Source organism: Protopterus annectens, chromosome 3.part1 (assembly GCF_019279795.1).
Source record: "Protopterus annectens isolate FY-2018-M chromosome 3.part1, PAN1.0, whole genome shotgun sequence".
Lineage (NCBI taxonomy): Eukaryota > Metazoa > Chordata > Ceratodontiformes > Protopteridae > Protopterus > Protopterus annectens.
Window position 1 is genome coordinate 1585579329 of NC_056732.1, and position 15206 is coordinate 1585594534.

General features: G+C 37.1%; 1 protein-coding gene across 1 annotated transcript in view; it reads right to left on the reverse strand.

The window, feature by feature from the left end:
• Positions 1-15206, reverse strand: part of LOC122797817 (msx2-interacting protein-like) — a 1498925-nt gene that overhangs the window by 104690 nt on the left and 1379029 nt on the right. Inside the window, exon 16 of the mRNA XM_044066339.1 lies at positions 11347-11460. Within this exon, the coding sequence (XP_043922274.1) occupies positions 11347-11460 (114 nt within the window). The remainder of the gene's footprint in view (positions 1-11346; positions 11461-15206) is intronic.

Consider the following 15206-nt stretch of genomic DNA (forward strand, 5'->3'; position numbering starts at 1 on the left):
CTTTCAATTAAATGCATATGTTCCTGTGAAATTTAATTCTGTCTTGCCTAGCCTGGTTTTTGTATATTGGGGAATAATATGTAAACTCTCTCTGAACTCCTAGTACTAAATTCACATCTTCCATGCCAAATATTTCCATACAGTTCTTCAAAAATCTACCCTCCTTTGTTATACTTTCTGTTGTGGACTCCCCAGACACATCCTCACTGCTGCAAATCAAGTTCCAGTCTCCACCAATAAGTAATACTTTCTTGCGGAAAGCTGATTATTTCTCCCACAATTTCATAAGTTCCATTATAGCAGTTTTAGGTGGAATATAAATACATATCAATGTAATCCTCTTTCCTTGCCAGCAGTCCCTTAGTATTACAAATCTACCATTATTACCTTTTATCCTCTTCTGTCACTATTGGAGTGACTCTTTCAATTAATACTATTACTCCTCTTTTCTTTTTTCCCAGGTATTCTGCTGAATAAACTATGAAAAAACAACTGCCACTTGACTGGAAAAGCAATGGAGGAATTTATTGAAAAATAAATAATCAAACACTCCGTTAAGCACTTTCATCCCAAAATTCAGGGACTTCTTCAGAACAAATGAAATACTCTTGCTATGACATTTTAAAATAACATGTCACAAACATGCCCACCCTTTTCAACCAATCATTACCTACCAATACTATTAAGATGCTCCTTAAAGCCATGACCACACTTAATAATATACCAATATATGAAACATACTTGAGAAACCTTTTTGCTCGTGACTAACAATAAAATTCACAGACTCAACTGCATAAGACCATTTAAATAATACAATATTGTCTGCATTTAATCACAAACAATCGTGCTGCTAAAAACTTGTTAAAAAGATCTTGTTACACAATTCTTAATGTTATAACAAGATTTGTAAGATTTTAGTTTTAAAACACTAATAGACATTGTTTCATTTAACCAGGAGGGATTGTTAGTATTCAACTTAATTTGCCATTTTAATTCTGCTAACTCAATACGATCATTCCATGGGCCATCCCTCAGTTTTTTGAATATACTATCTAGACCCCAAAATAAAAAGGAATGATCATTAAATTATTCCATGTGTTTATATTGAGCATTATTACTATTTCTACAAGAAATATTGTAAAAATTTTCATAAATCCATTCTTCAAATTTACATATGGTCTTACCTACATAAAAGCAAGGACAGCATTAGTACATAGCCACATAAACCATACTTTGAGTATTATAACTGTAATGAAAACTTGTTTGAATATAAATCTGACTGATTTTAGCAGTATCACTCACTATCACAAACCAGCACTGTGAACATGTATTACATCTGAACTTGCCTTTCTTTCCAAAAAATATTGGTCTTTCTAAAAGTTAACATTTGTTTCAAATACTTTAAATGATTTTGCTTTCTTATAAATGATTTGTGGGTTTTCTCCCAAAATGTCCTTAATGTTACTATTAGTGGAAAACACAACCCAATTCTTTTCGATTTTTCTAGTCTTCACTACTTGTGTTAAATGTTAAAATTAGTGACCTAGAAAACGCGTTTTTGAAGGGCACTAATCTGTCACCTGTACTTAAAATGGTTTATAGATGCTTTTTTCCCCTCTTCTTTATAACTTCCTTGATAACAGTTCACCAATCAGGCATTTTGGATATCATCAAGATATAAACATATCCATCAAATTATCACACTCTTGTAAAAATATTTCAAATTCAAACACCATTCTAGCTAACCTGATGTACTGGTCCTTCACTGTGGCTTTTTTTCTGATGTGGTGGATAGCAACTAGTGAAACGCAACATACTGTTAAAAGTATGTAGGTTTCCTATAAATCACAGAGGTGATTCCCATCCCTTTCTTGTTCTTTTCAGCCTTCACATCCAGATAATTTTGTCAATTCCTACATTTTGTGCAAATCTTAAAAAATGCAGTTGTTAAACTGATGTACTGAGAAAATGATTCTAGTTTATCCAAAGAATCTTTCCAGATGATAAAAAGATCATCCAGGAAATGTGTACATAAAACCCAAAAACATATTTGGTATGAAAAATGAACTTCTTTTCCCACTGTATCATCACAACGTTAGCAAACATGGGGCCGCACACTGCCCCCATTACTATCCCTTTCCTTTGTAGGTAGTACTGTCCCTCATATGCATAATTATTTTCCAAAACTAGTCGCATCAATACATTGAGAGCATTAATACCCTTTTAAGCCATATTAGTGCTCTCCATCAAAAAATCATTAAACAATTCCAAACCCTCTCTATGGTGGTATAGCACTGAACAAATCCTTAATGTCAATAGTGTAAAAAAATCATACCGTTACTAAACTGACTCTAATAGATAGTCATGATTCAACAAGAAGTTTCAGTTTAAAATCAATGTATTTGGCTAGGGGACAGGTCCTAGAACTACCTGCATTCATAACTGGTCGAAATGGGGGAAACCTGTACACTCTTATGAATTTCAGGTATACCAAATATGCTAGGCACCATATGGACAGCAACTTTCATATATCATAAGTAATTTGTCCCTGGGTAAATTAATCTTCAATAATAAAATCGATCCTAGATGTGGAGATTTTTACTCTACTTACAGAAACCTTCTCATATGTATCATCGCTTAACAGTATCTTCATTCTAGCAATATAATCTGACTTGTACATAATTACCAATGCCCCCCACCCTTGTCCAGTTTCATTACTTTTTTATTACTCTAACCCTTTTGTCAGAGCATACTTCTTTAAGTAGCTTCTGCTCACATGTAGTCAATTTACTTTGTTTTGTATAATTTGGGTTACTCAAAAGCTTCCTCAAATCAAATTCACACAGCTTCTCACATAAAACCAACAAGGGATGCAAAGGGGAGGTTAAATACATTACTTTAAATTAAATCACGAGAAGCTGTATACATATCACTAAAAAGGTTCAAATCCAGCATAGTGTTCACCATATATGCACTTTGAGCTGGAGCAAAATTAAACCCTATAGACAGCAAGTTGGCCATGGCTATTTGGATAATGCTGTCACTGTAATTGTACAGAGGTACATTCCAATTGGTCCAATTCGAATTGCAACAGGATGAAGAAGGGGAGACACCAACGGTATGTTTTAATTATAACATTATTCTGAATGACGGAGATGATTTTAAAATTTACAATTACAGTGACACTTTGTTGTCCCCCACATTAAGTACTTGTCCTTTTGCCACAGTTTTGTCAGAATCAGCTTGTTCAATTAACAACTCCTGCTGTGGAATACGAGACTAGTTGCTTACTTGTGCTTTCATAAAATTAATACAGTCTGTTCCTTCCAGCTTCTCTGGTACAGCAGAATATTTCAGTTTTCCCTATGTGCTCTGTCTTCTAATTTATTTATTTATTTATTGCAGTTGGTTTACCAGGATAGTCCATTGGGCCATAAAGAACCCGTTTTCAATGGAGTCCTGGGGAGAAAAGCTCCAAAAAAGCAAAAAAAAAATACATGTAACAGAACAATATAGGTACAGCAGGTAGTAATGAAAGTTATACAAAATAAGGAAGCAAAAATTTAAAAACAAATTATGTGCAAATATAACAATTAATACAGATTGAGAAGAATATACAACAATAGTACAACAAATATAGCAATGAATACAGCTTTGAGAGGATAATAATTCTATTATTTTTTGAAACATCTCTTCTTGAGTAGTCTCATATTCAGCCAGCCTTTTCTTCATTTTGAGTTCTGATTTTTGCAGTTTTACCACCTCATCTGAAAATCTGTTTAAGGTTTTTTCCAGCCTTTTGCTATTCGAGTTGATATACTCCATCGTGCACTTGTCATGCTTTCCTCTACATTACTGAAGTAATATCTGCAGCTTGCACTGCTTTTTGCTGAACAGCTGTATTATTCTTCCCAGTCAGTGTTTTTTCTTCACCTTTTGTAGCGGATTCTCTTTCAGGTCTTCTGTGTATCTTTTTTTCTGGCAATGCAAACAGTGCACTTACTAGCCAGTTGCTGAAATTTATCCAGAAATAGAAGTCCACTGGCATTTTAATCTGCGTTTCTGTTTTCACACTGGGAGAGCTAGAATTAAATTGCTACTCAATGTGCAGCCATCTCGGAAGTCCTTAGAGAAAAAGGCATTTGTTTGGAAGAATTTTTGACAAATATTTGTCCATCTGCAATCCAGACCAATTCCTATTACCAATTTGATGGAAAGGTTCAATGTTACTTCAAAAGTTGTAACAAGATGCAACTTATGTCTATAATTAACTGTTTTACACAGATATCTCAACAGATTATACATAGATTTATTATTTGTATTATACAAAGCATCATTTAAATATTCGGGAGTTAAAACCCATAATAGCAAATCTTTGTGTTAAATCCTAGGTTATCATTTCATAATCTTCTACCTCAGAACAAATTCTTTTCACCCTATAATACTGTGACAATGGGATGTTTTTAACAATATGTAGTGGGTGACAACCGGATGTCTGTAACAGAGAGCTTTTATAAAATTATTTTCTAAAGAAAAAGGTTTTAACAGTTACATCAGTTTTCTTCTCAATTAATAACATACAATGAAATTTTATATGTATTATAACTTAGGGTAAAACAAAGCCTCCACTTACTATCATTAAGATATTGCATAAAGACAAAACAAAAAAATCCAAATCAGATGTCCAAACCAGCCAAAAATCATCTAGAAACCAATCCCAAACTTTGACAGAATCTGTAAAAGTTATGGCTGGTATCATATTGAAAATTCCTCCACATACCCCATAAATAAATCATAATATAGACTGGCAAAGGAAGCTCCCATGGCAGTTCCATGTAGTTGTGAATAATACTCCTGCCCAAAATAAATAATATTCTTTGTAAGAATGTGTTCTTTTACACACAAAAGAGTTGAAAACAGACTATATAAATTTATTCTCTTTAACCAATATTCCAACACTTGCAAATTAGCCGAAAATGGAATATTAGTATAAAGTGCCTTAACATCTAAAGTACACATGTGCCATCCAATTTCCATCTGCATATTTTGTAAAATGTTCAGACAAATTAAAAAATTTCTTCAGCTATTGATATGTCATCGAAATAATTTTAACCCTTTAGCAGATTGCAGAGAAGAGCAGGATGGAAACGCCGTAAGAAATCATGGAGCTCTGGACATTTTACAACAAATGATGGGACCCAGTTGAGTTATGACAATATTACACATAAGATTTCTTCAATTCATTTATCCGATGATATTTCCTTGCTTCGCAAAGGGTTTAATTTTATTCTAACTACACCTGTCCCTGAAATGAGGCTGGTGGCAAGATGTTAAACATTTTTGTCATCGTTTAAATCTATCCATTTTTAAATATAAGGAAAACAGTGATTTTGATTTTTTTCAAATTTACGGCTTCTTGCTTCCCACCTCCTATTAGTAAATACGCGGCATCTTTGAAAAAACTGTAATAAAGGAATTACATTTTAGTTTACATGACATAATAAAGGAATTACATTTTAATTTACATGACAATCAAGTTTGTTACAGTTTATCTTTTGAAAAAAAGGACAGCACTTAGTTGTCTGAGTAAAACACAAATGTAGTAATTAGTTCTGCTGAGGTGGGGTGTGTGGCTGTGTTATGGATTATAATCAATATCATGAGGAGGTTTATGCTCAAGCTAATGATCCTAGGTATTATTCTAAAATGTATTTGGATTCCACCATTAAGTTTAAACATTGACTTGATAAATTGCTGAATTTGGCTGTTGAAGAAGATATAATTGATAAGAAAGTTTTGAAACGGCTAACAGTGGAGGATTCGCAGATGTAATATATTTACATGTTGCCTAAAATTCACTAAAGTCCTAACAAACACCCAAGGTGCATCACTGTAGCTGGTTTTGGCTGTTTAACTGAACCCTTCTCAGGTTTAAGTTACTACTTGAAACCTCTCTTGCCCATTATTTGTTCTACAAATAATGATACCACACACTTTTTGAACATCATACAAGATATGCAAATGAAAATTGCATGGTACCCATGTACTTTAGATGTTAAGGCACTTTATATTTCACACTGGCCTGAGTTGTAAGCATTGGAATATTGGTTTAAATAGAATAAAATTTATATAGTCCAGGATTCAAAAATTTTCTTTTGTGAGTAAAGGAACATGTTCTTGCCAAGAATGTTATTTATTTCATGCAGATGTATTATTCACAACTACAGGGAACTGCCATGGGAGCATCCTTTGCTACTCTATATGGTGATTCATTTATGGGGTATGTGGAGGAATTTTCAATATATGATACCAGATATAACGTGTATAGATCCCATAGATGTGTTGCATTGGTTTCCAAATGACTATTGGCTGGTTTGGTTACCTGATTTGGATTTTTTTGTTTTCAGTTTGTGCAATAACTTAATGATAATTAAGTGTGGGCTTTGGTTTACCCTAAATTATAATACACCAAGGATTTCATTTTTGGATGAATTAGTTGAGAATAACCCTGATGGAAATGTTAAAATGCCGTTATTTAGGAAAGAATTTTATAAAAAACTCTCTATTACAGGCATCCACTTGACATCCATGGCAAAGTTATTAACAACAACCCATTATCACAGTATTACAGGGTGAAGAAAATTTATTCTGGGGTAGAGGATTATGAAATGATAACACAGAGATTTGTTAATAGGGGTTATAACCCCAGAATATTTAAATGAAGCTTTGTGTAATACAAATAATAAACCTAGGGATGATTTGTTGAGATATCAGTATAAAACAGTTAACTGTGGACATAAGTTACGTCTTGTTACAACTTGTGGAAGTAACACTAAATCTTTCCATCAAATGGTTAAATAGGAATTAGTCCATCTTTCTGATGGATAAATATTTGTCGGCTATTCTTCCTAACAAATGTTTTTTCTCCTTAGAGAAGTGGTAAAACTGTGGGAAATTATTTTAATCATTATAAAAAGGGCTACAGTGTAGCTGCTGAAGTACAAACATCACTGAATGGACAAATATTAAAGGGATGTTTTCTGTGCAGTAGATGCTTGGCATGTGCTGTTATTTAAACTAAGGAATTGACATCAACTAATACTAATGTTATTTATGAGTTGAAAACTATTATAATTTGTAATTCACAGTGGGTTATATATTTAGTTACATGTTGCTCAGATTTTTGTGTGAAAAAAACTATTTTTTTTTTAAAACATGCATATTTGAACATTTAAGTGACATTAGACGTTGGCGAGAATCCAAAGCATTGTTTAACCATATGTGCAAACATCCTAAGGCAGAATTTCGTTTCTGGGAATAGATAAAATCATGATTAAAAGTCCAAATAAACTGGGATGGAAGCAAACGCTTAGTCAAAAGGAACGTTTTTGAATTGTTAAATTAGGAGTGTTATTTTCTCCTGGCCTGAATGAATATTAATACATTTTTTTTTTTGTTAATACTCCTTTAAAATAACAAAACGCCACACAAACTGATAGTCCACAAAATGAAGATAACAAGGTACAGATCCACACTTGTGTGGATCTATACCTTGGTGTCTACACCTTTAAAAGAACATTTAATGGTTTGTGATGTTAGTAACAGGAAATAAATAACTATTTGAGTTTGGAATTTTCATGTTACCATACTGAAGAAGGCTTTTGCTGAAACTGGTATGTGTTCTGAATAAATTATGTTACATTGGGTTCTGTTGTGTGCTGGCATTTTTTTTTTTTTTTTTTTTTAATTTATTCTTGAATTAAGCACCACATCTGGTTTTGCAAGGAACTGCTAGGTCAATACAATTACCTAAATGGGCATCAACATATTTGTGCAACTGAGTACATAACCAAGGTTAAATGTGTAGATGTGGGTAAACTTAGAGGTCTTTCAATAAGGTGGTGTTTTTAATACAAGGACTGCAAGCTTTAAGAGTAAAGGTAACCAGATTATGGTCAGACTTCGCTAATGTAGTATTGACCATGGGAGGGGAGTAGATGGATAAAGTCTGTGAGCACTAAATCAGGAATACTGATACCCTGGTTGGTTTGAGGATAAGATGATGCAGCTTGTTTTGTTTTCCAGTCCATAAATTGCGTAGTGTACCCAACGGTGGAAGTGAAGGTGCTCCAATCAAAGGAAGGATAGCTGAAGTTAGAGAGGGTAGCAAAGCTGTTGTTTACAGGGATATTCTCTTTGAAGGCCAAGAATTTATTGTATTATTCTGGATCCATGGAATGAAATCAACATAAGGCTATGAGTTGAAAATTAGATTTCCATAACATGAGTTTTTGTTCAATAAGCTCACTGGGGTTCCCTCTGTGTGTCTATTTCAAAGGGATATTTTCCCCTGAAGTACCCCAACAGGTGGGTCTAAAGGCATGGCAGGCATAAAACCCAGGCACAGAAGGGGTGCTCTCTAAATATTTGAGCGATGTTTCAGTAATAAAGTCTACATGGACGTGTTCCAGATATAGAAATGCCTCAAGGTCAAGCTGTTTACTGCTAAGACTCTTGGCAATGAATAAAGACAACTTGACATCATCTAGTCTGGGATTTGATGTGCTTATCAGAATTGGAATGTTCATTATATAAACTCTGCATAATAAGGCACAATGGGGGCAGCATTACTATTAATTACTGACTATAAATGTTCAGTGTATGGCTGTCTTATGAAGATACCATTCAGAAACCAAAACTATACATATTTAAAATGAAAATTTCAAAGTATGCAAACTTATTACTGACTGCAGTTTAAAACAATTCATTTAGTAAAACAAACATAGTTTCTCATGATATGCAGTTAAATTCGGCAAAAGCAAGGCATCTTCACTGAAAAGAGGGATGCTACATACAGTGTAAGTGCCTAGTGCAACATGCATTTAAGAGCCTTAGTATAAAACTATGGAAGTCATCTAAGATGGGAGATGATGCAAGTCTTCAATAAACTCTTAAAATGCAAGCTGCTCTACTAATATGCATGCCTCTTTCTTGGCTATCTTGATACTGTCCCATCTGCATACTGGTATAAACACTGTACAATGTTTACTCTGGGAATGTACTCATAGCCAGTTGTCCAGGAAAGAAAAACAAAAGATTTGGACTTACAATGTTAGATTTTCATGAACAATATTCATCTATTTCAATAACAGGACTGGTCACTGCAGGCAGTATGCACTTTTGGCATTCATACAGCTCTCCCAAGCTCAGACTCCTCTCCTCAGTCCTATAATGCTGTATGTCCCCTCCCAACCTAAAACAGCTTGTGAGCTACCTAAATAGCTCTATATACTACTTTCTCTACAGAGACACATACTATAGGCCTCAGGAAGGCTTGGTTATATTTTTTCGAGCTGGAAGGGGGGGGGGGTTAAGAATGCTGAAATAGATGATGACTAACAAGATCTCATGTTAAGTACACAACTTTCCTATCTTACAAGATCCAGTCCGACAACCTCTACAGCAAGCTGGCATCCTCATCTGCTTCATTTGGGCAGATTAATGATCAAATATCATGAAAAATGGGGACTCAAGGTTAACCTGTACCTGGAGATAACATCCAGCTTGCCCTGTGTCCTGCAAAGTGTGCAGTGAAGCCCATGTTGTGGCTGCACTAATGTCATCTATAGAAGAGTTCCTAAAGTAAGCTAACAAAGCAGAAACAGGCTCCGTGGTATAAGCCCTGAGCTTGCCTGCAAACTGCTACTACATTCAGATACGCACCTGGATACAGTAACCTTAGACACCTTCTGGAGCAATCTAGAAGTAGCAAATGAGAAGAAAAATTGGCTGCCCTTTCAGATATTTTTGTTTCTCTGCAGATTAAACAATGAATGCCTGTGAACACACTACTACGACGTGACCTATTCCTAGTTTATAAGGCACCCTCAGACCCGGTACATATGGACCTACTCCACATCCGCAAGTCTGATGTTACTAGCAGCGCCCAGTTTAGGGACGTAAACCTCTTCCACAACATAAACATAATTGCTTGAAGGGAAAGGTACACATCACAGAGGATACCAATATTCTGGAACAGAATTTCCATCCAAATAAAGCAAAGCCCATCTATGTCCCTATTCAAATGTAACTTAGACCAGTGGATGAAAAATTGGAAATTTACACCAACACTTGCCTCCCCATCCTTCTAATAGATAAACGTAGTGCTTAAACACCCTACCTTGCAGTAGGCTCCCCTAACACACTGAAAGTGTGACTCTAAAAATGAATCCTTTACAAATGAAAATTACTGAAATAAAATTATGGTAAGGATAGTTAAACATCAATCCTCTCTAAGTCGATTCTGGGGGTGGGGTTGTAAATCAGTTCTCAAGGGATTTTAAGAGCACCAGGTTATCTTAAAAGGACAGGTCGTTCAGTGGGGCCAGTGATAAGGTGGTTCTACACTCTTCCACATCTCTATCGATGTGGGAACTGGGACTGTGCTTCCTCCAATCCCTGCATCACTAGCTGAGAGGGAAAACGGGTGCAAATTTTATCCCTTACCAGTACAGAGCAAATTCATGGCAAATAAAGCAGAGCAGTTGGTAAAACTGACTTATTTCCAGAAGGGTTTGACTATGACACCCTCCACATCTTTGGCTTACTGACAGTACTCAATAAAAATAAAAAGTTGTGCATGTTATCTTCCTCTGATCATATGCTACACATTTTAAAATGTATCCATCTTCCTGGTATGTAAACCAAGAGTTCCCTCTGAAATCTGCAGGTGACCAGGTTAAACTTCAATTACAACTGTACTTCTTGTGTTGCTCCTCTGCTATAGAAGAGTGATAAAAATCACTGAGAGTCTTGTTTCATTACTTTTTGGCCACATGAACACTTTGGTGGCTTTAGTATTTAGGCAATGAACAAGGGGAAATCTTTCACAGCACAAGCCAGAATCAATAAATGCACATAGCAACAGACAGATAAAAATTGGTAGGTCCAATAGACTATGTGCGCTCTTCTAGTGTTGCACCCTGCAACACAGTGTATGCTGACACTGGCAAGTGCACTACTAAGTACATGAGCTTCGAGGAAGAAATAAATCCAAAACAGAAGACAGGATGGTCCAAATGAATCAATGGCCTACCAGAGAAAGTTGCCAATGTTAGACATTTCTATTTACTTTATGACTGTTCCACATTATTTAGATGACATCTGATTACTCTCTACAGAATTTGTTTTACACAAATCCAATACATACAATGCAAAACCTGAAGAGGCACATTACTTATTTAGAAAGCAGGCAAAGAAACAAACCATAGATTTTGGAATGGCCTGTGTACACGAAGAAAAAATTTATCAATGTAATTCATACATCTATTGACTTAAGCTACATACCTCAGACACCTGGCCATGTAGTTTAGAAATCTGCATCAGGTACTCCTCAGTAATGCTTCTGGGCAGATCACCCATCCATATACAAACAGTAGGCTTCGATGGTTTAAATGACAGCTGAAAGAATGGAATAAAGTGTTCTGTGACATTCAAATCACTAATTTCTGAACACAAAACTGCTGAACTGCATATTTAACATCTTGCCATAAAACACTACAATGGGACACAAAATATCAAAACTTTTAGTATTTACAGGCGCTGTATGCCACACGCTCACTGTGCAAGGTGCAGGTGACATACGATGCACACACTTCAGAATTGAAAAGCCCTAGTAGGAACAAAATGTACCTAGTAACCAGGAGGAACATGCGCATCCAGAAGGAGAAAAGAGAGGGGGGGAGACCCCTCAACCCGAAGGGCAAGGAGAAGAGACAAGAGGAAAGGGTGCAGGAGGGAGAGCGTGAATACTGCATCAGGGAAGACAATGACTTCTACTGCTATGGTAAGATATTACACAACTGTAGTATGTCCTTCCATATCACTGTTGCAGTATTCCTAACGTAAGGGAGAGTGCAAAAGCTCAAGAGGAAACCTGAGAGGAGGAAGGCGCTGAAGAGCCCTCAAGAAACTCATGTAGGACAGCCTTGGGAAAGCCAGCTCTAACCCTGGAAATAACATCCAGCTTATAATACTTAGTGAAGTTACGGGCAGAAGACCAATTAGCAGCCTCAAGGATGGCATTAGTATCCAGTCCCTTGAAAAAAACACCAGAGGAAGCAACAGTTCTGGTAAAGTGAACCTTTACTGAAGATGAACATTTGCCATGAAATTAATAACAAAAAGAAATAGCTTTATATATCAAATAAGAGATTATCTTCTTAGAAACAACTAAACCCAAAGACCTGGGATAAAAAAAACAAGAAGTTGCTCAAATTTGTGAACAACTTTAGTTTTATCCAAATGATATCCGAGCTGTCTATGCAAGTCCAAAGTGTGAAGAACCTTCTTACTGGCAGATTGAGGAGAAAAAACGGAGGCAAATGAATAGACTGATTAAGGGAGAACTCATCGAGCACCCTGGGCGCAAAAGGATAAGTATGAAGAGATACCTTGACCCTGAGTAAAACTAAGAAAGGAGGAATAGCCATAACAGCCTGAAGTTCAGAAACCCTCTTGGCCAAAGTAAGAGCTTAAAGAAGAAGAACAGTCCTCCAAGTACAATGTTGCATGGAAGATGAAGCAGTAGGCTCAAAAGGAGCCAGAGTCAATTTTTCAAGAACAAAATCAAGGTCTCAGGAACTTGGAATAGGCTTCGTTGGAGGCTTAATATGAAGGATGCCTTTAAGGAAATGTCTGGCCTCAAATTTGGAGGCCAGAGGAGGATTCAAGGGTAGATGAGCAGAAACTACTGATAGGTGATCTTTAACTGTAGAATATGCCAGCCCACCTGGTGCAGATCATACAAAGAAGAGGGGACAAGAAGAAACTCCGCAGACAGAGGATCCTGATGGAGATAGAGACACCAGACAGAAAATCTCTTTCATTTGGACAAATATAATTTCTTTGTAGTGGGATTCCTGGCCTCCTGTAGGACCCAAAGCATGCCATCAGAAAAAAGTGCCTAAAAGGGATCAGAGCCCTATCACCCACAGCGTCAGCTAAAGAGTGGACAAGTAAGAATGAATAAGAGACCTCTCTTGTCTTGTGTGAGAAGGTCCATCTAGTTAAGTAACTTGTGTTGACTGCTCCTGGCCAAGTGAGAAAGAAGAGGGAACCAATGCTGCCTGCCTTGTGCAGGACTCACAGCAATGGAAGGTGAAACAAGGTTTATACAAACATCCCCTTCCAAGGAAAAGACATGGCGTCCACTTTCCAAGCTAGAGGACTGGAGACTCTGGAACAGAACAGAGGAAGTTGTCTGTTCAGAGGGAAAGCAAAAAGATTTACCAGAGGAATACCACATCGATGAACAATGTCCAGGAAAACATCTCTGTTAAGCATCCATTTGTGAGCCTGTGTACTAGACCTGATCAAACAGTTTGCCACTAGACTGTGCACTGAGGGAATGTAGACCTTGAACAGTCAAATGATACCTGACAGCTAGATCCCACACCCGAACAGCGAGCCTGCAAAGAAGGTAGGACCTTGTACTCCCTTGCTTGTTGACATACTACATTCAGTGTGGTATTGTCTGCGAAAACTTTGAGGAGCCAGGAATAAAAGAGGGTAAGAAAAGCCTAAAGAGCTAGAAGCAGAGCCCTCATCTCCTTGATACTGATGTGGTCTGACCTTTGATAAAAAGGACAAAGAATCTGAACCTTGAGAGAGTCAAAGGAAGCTCCCCACCTCCTGTCTGAGGTACCTGTAAAGAGCTAGAGTTGGGAATGGAGCCTGTAAAGGAATCCACAACTAAAGCTTGAGATTGAGACAAAGAAGAAAGGAAGGGAATTAAGAAGTCCAGGGGGTGATGATGTTGAAGCCACACTGACTTGAGGTACCACTCGAGATTTCACATATGCAGTCTGGCCAGAGACAGCGCGGGAATGGTGGAAGCCATAAGCATGAGGACCCAGAGAAAGTCCCTAGTCATGACTGAATCCAGAGGAAGAAGGGACTGGAGGAAAGGCAATCAGAGACTGGGCCTTGGGAGAATGTATAGATGTAGATGCCAGAATGGGGATGGTCTGAATCCTACAACCAAGGAAAACATGATCCTGAGAAGGAACCAAGACTGATTTTTTTGAAAGTTTATGGTGAATCCCAAACTCTGCAGCAGGGAAACAGTACACTGGAGATACTGAAGCAGAGCCTTGGGGAATGAGGCCTGCATGAGCACAATGTCCAGATAAGGAAACATCTGAACTCCTCTCATCCTCAGAAAACAATGACAGGAGGGAAGCATTTGGTGAATATCCTTGGGGTTGTAGAGAGGCCAAAGGGCAAAGCACAGAACTGAAAATGTAAGGAAGAAACAAAGAAATGCAAACATTTCCTGAAAAGGAGATGGATGGGGATACGAATGTAGGCATCCTTGAGATCCAGACAGACCAGAAAGGCCTGGGGAAGAAGAAGAGGAAATAAAGTTTGAATAGACAACATCTGAAAAGAAGGAACCTGAGAAAGGTACAGAACTAGTCTTCAGGTACCCTCTTTCCTAGGAAGCAAAAACATTATGGAGAAAAAACTCCTCCCTTTCTGGGTATGAGGCATAGCCTGAATTGTGCCCAGAGTCAAAGGAGAATGAAGCACCTCTGGAAAGACAGGAAGCTGTTCTCGAGAAGGCTGAGGGATGCTGAGAAAGGGAGGAAGAGACTTCCAAACCATGAAATTCCCCTGGCAGACAAAGAAAGAACCCAACAGTCTGTTGTGATCCTTAACCAATTTGGAAGGATCAGGAAAGATGAATGGACTAAGGAACCTGGCCAATGGAAAAGGGAAGCAAATTGTCAAATGGAACCTTGCTTATCCTGAAAAGGTTGTTTCTGAGAAATAGGAATCTGTGCTGATTTAGAAGGCAGTATACGCCTAGATCCATTTTACTCTTGGGTAAAGGGCGAGACAGTCTGAGAACAAAAGCAGATTTGGAAGGGTAATTAATATGAAACTTTGGAAGAAGAGAAACAAAAATATGTTTCAACTCCTGCAACGCTTGCCCTTATCCTGGAGAGTTTTAAAATGTTCAGCAGTAGCAGTACCAAAATTATTTTTATTATCTTTAAAGGGGCATTCAATAATTTGGCCTTAATGTCATCAGCTAAAGCCTGAAGATGAAGCCAAGAGCAATGTTTCATAATAGAACCAAATGCTGTAGCCCTGGAAGAGGTATCAACTGCAACACACTGCATTTAATACACTGGTGTGCA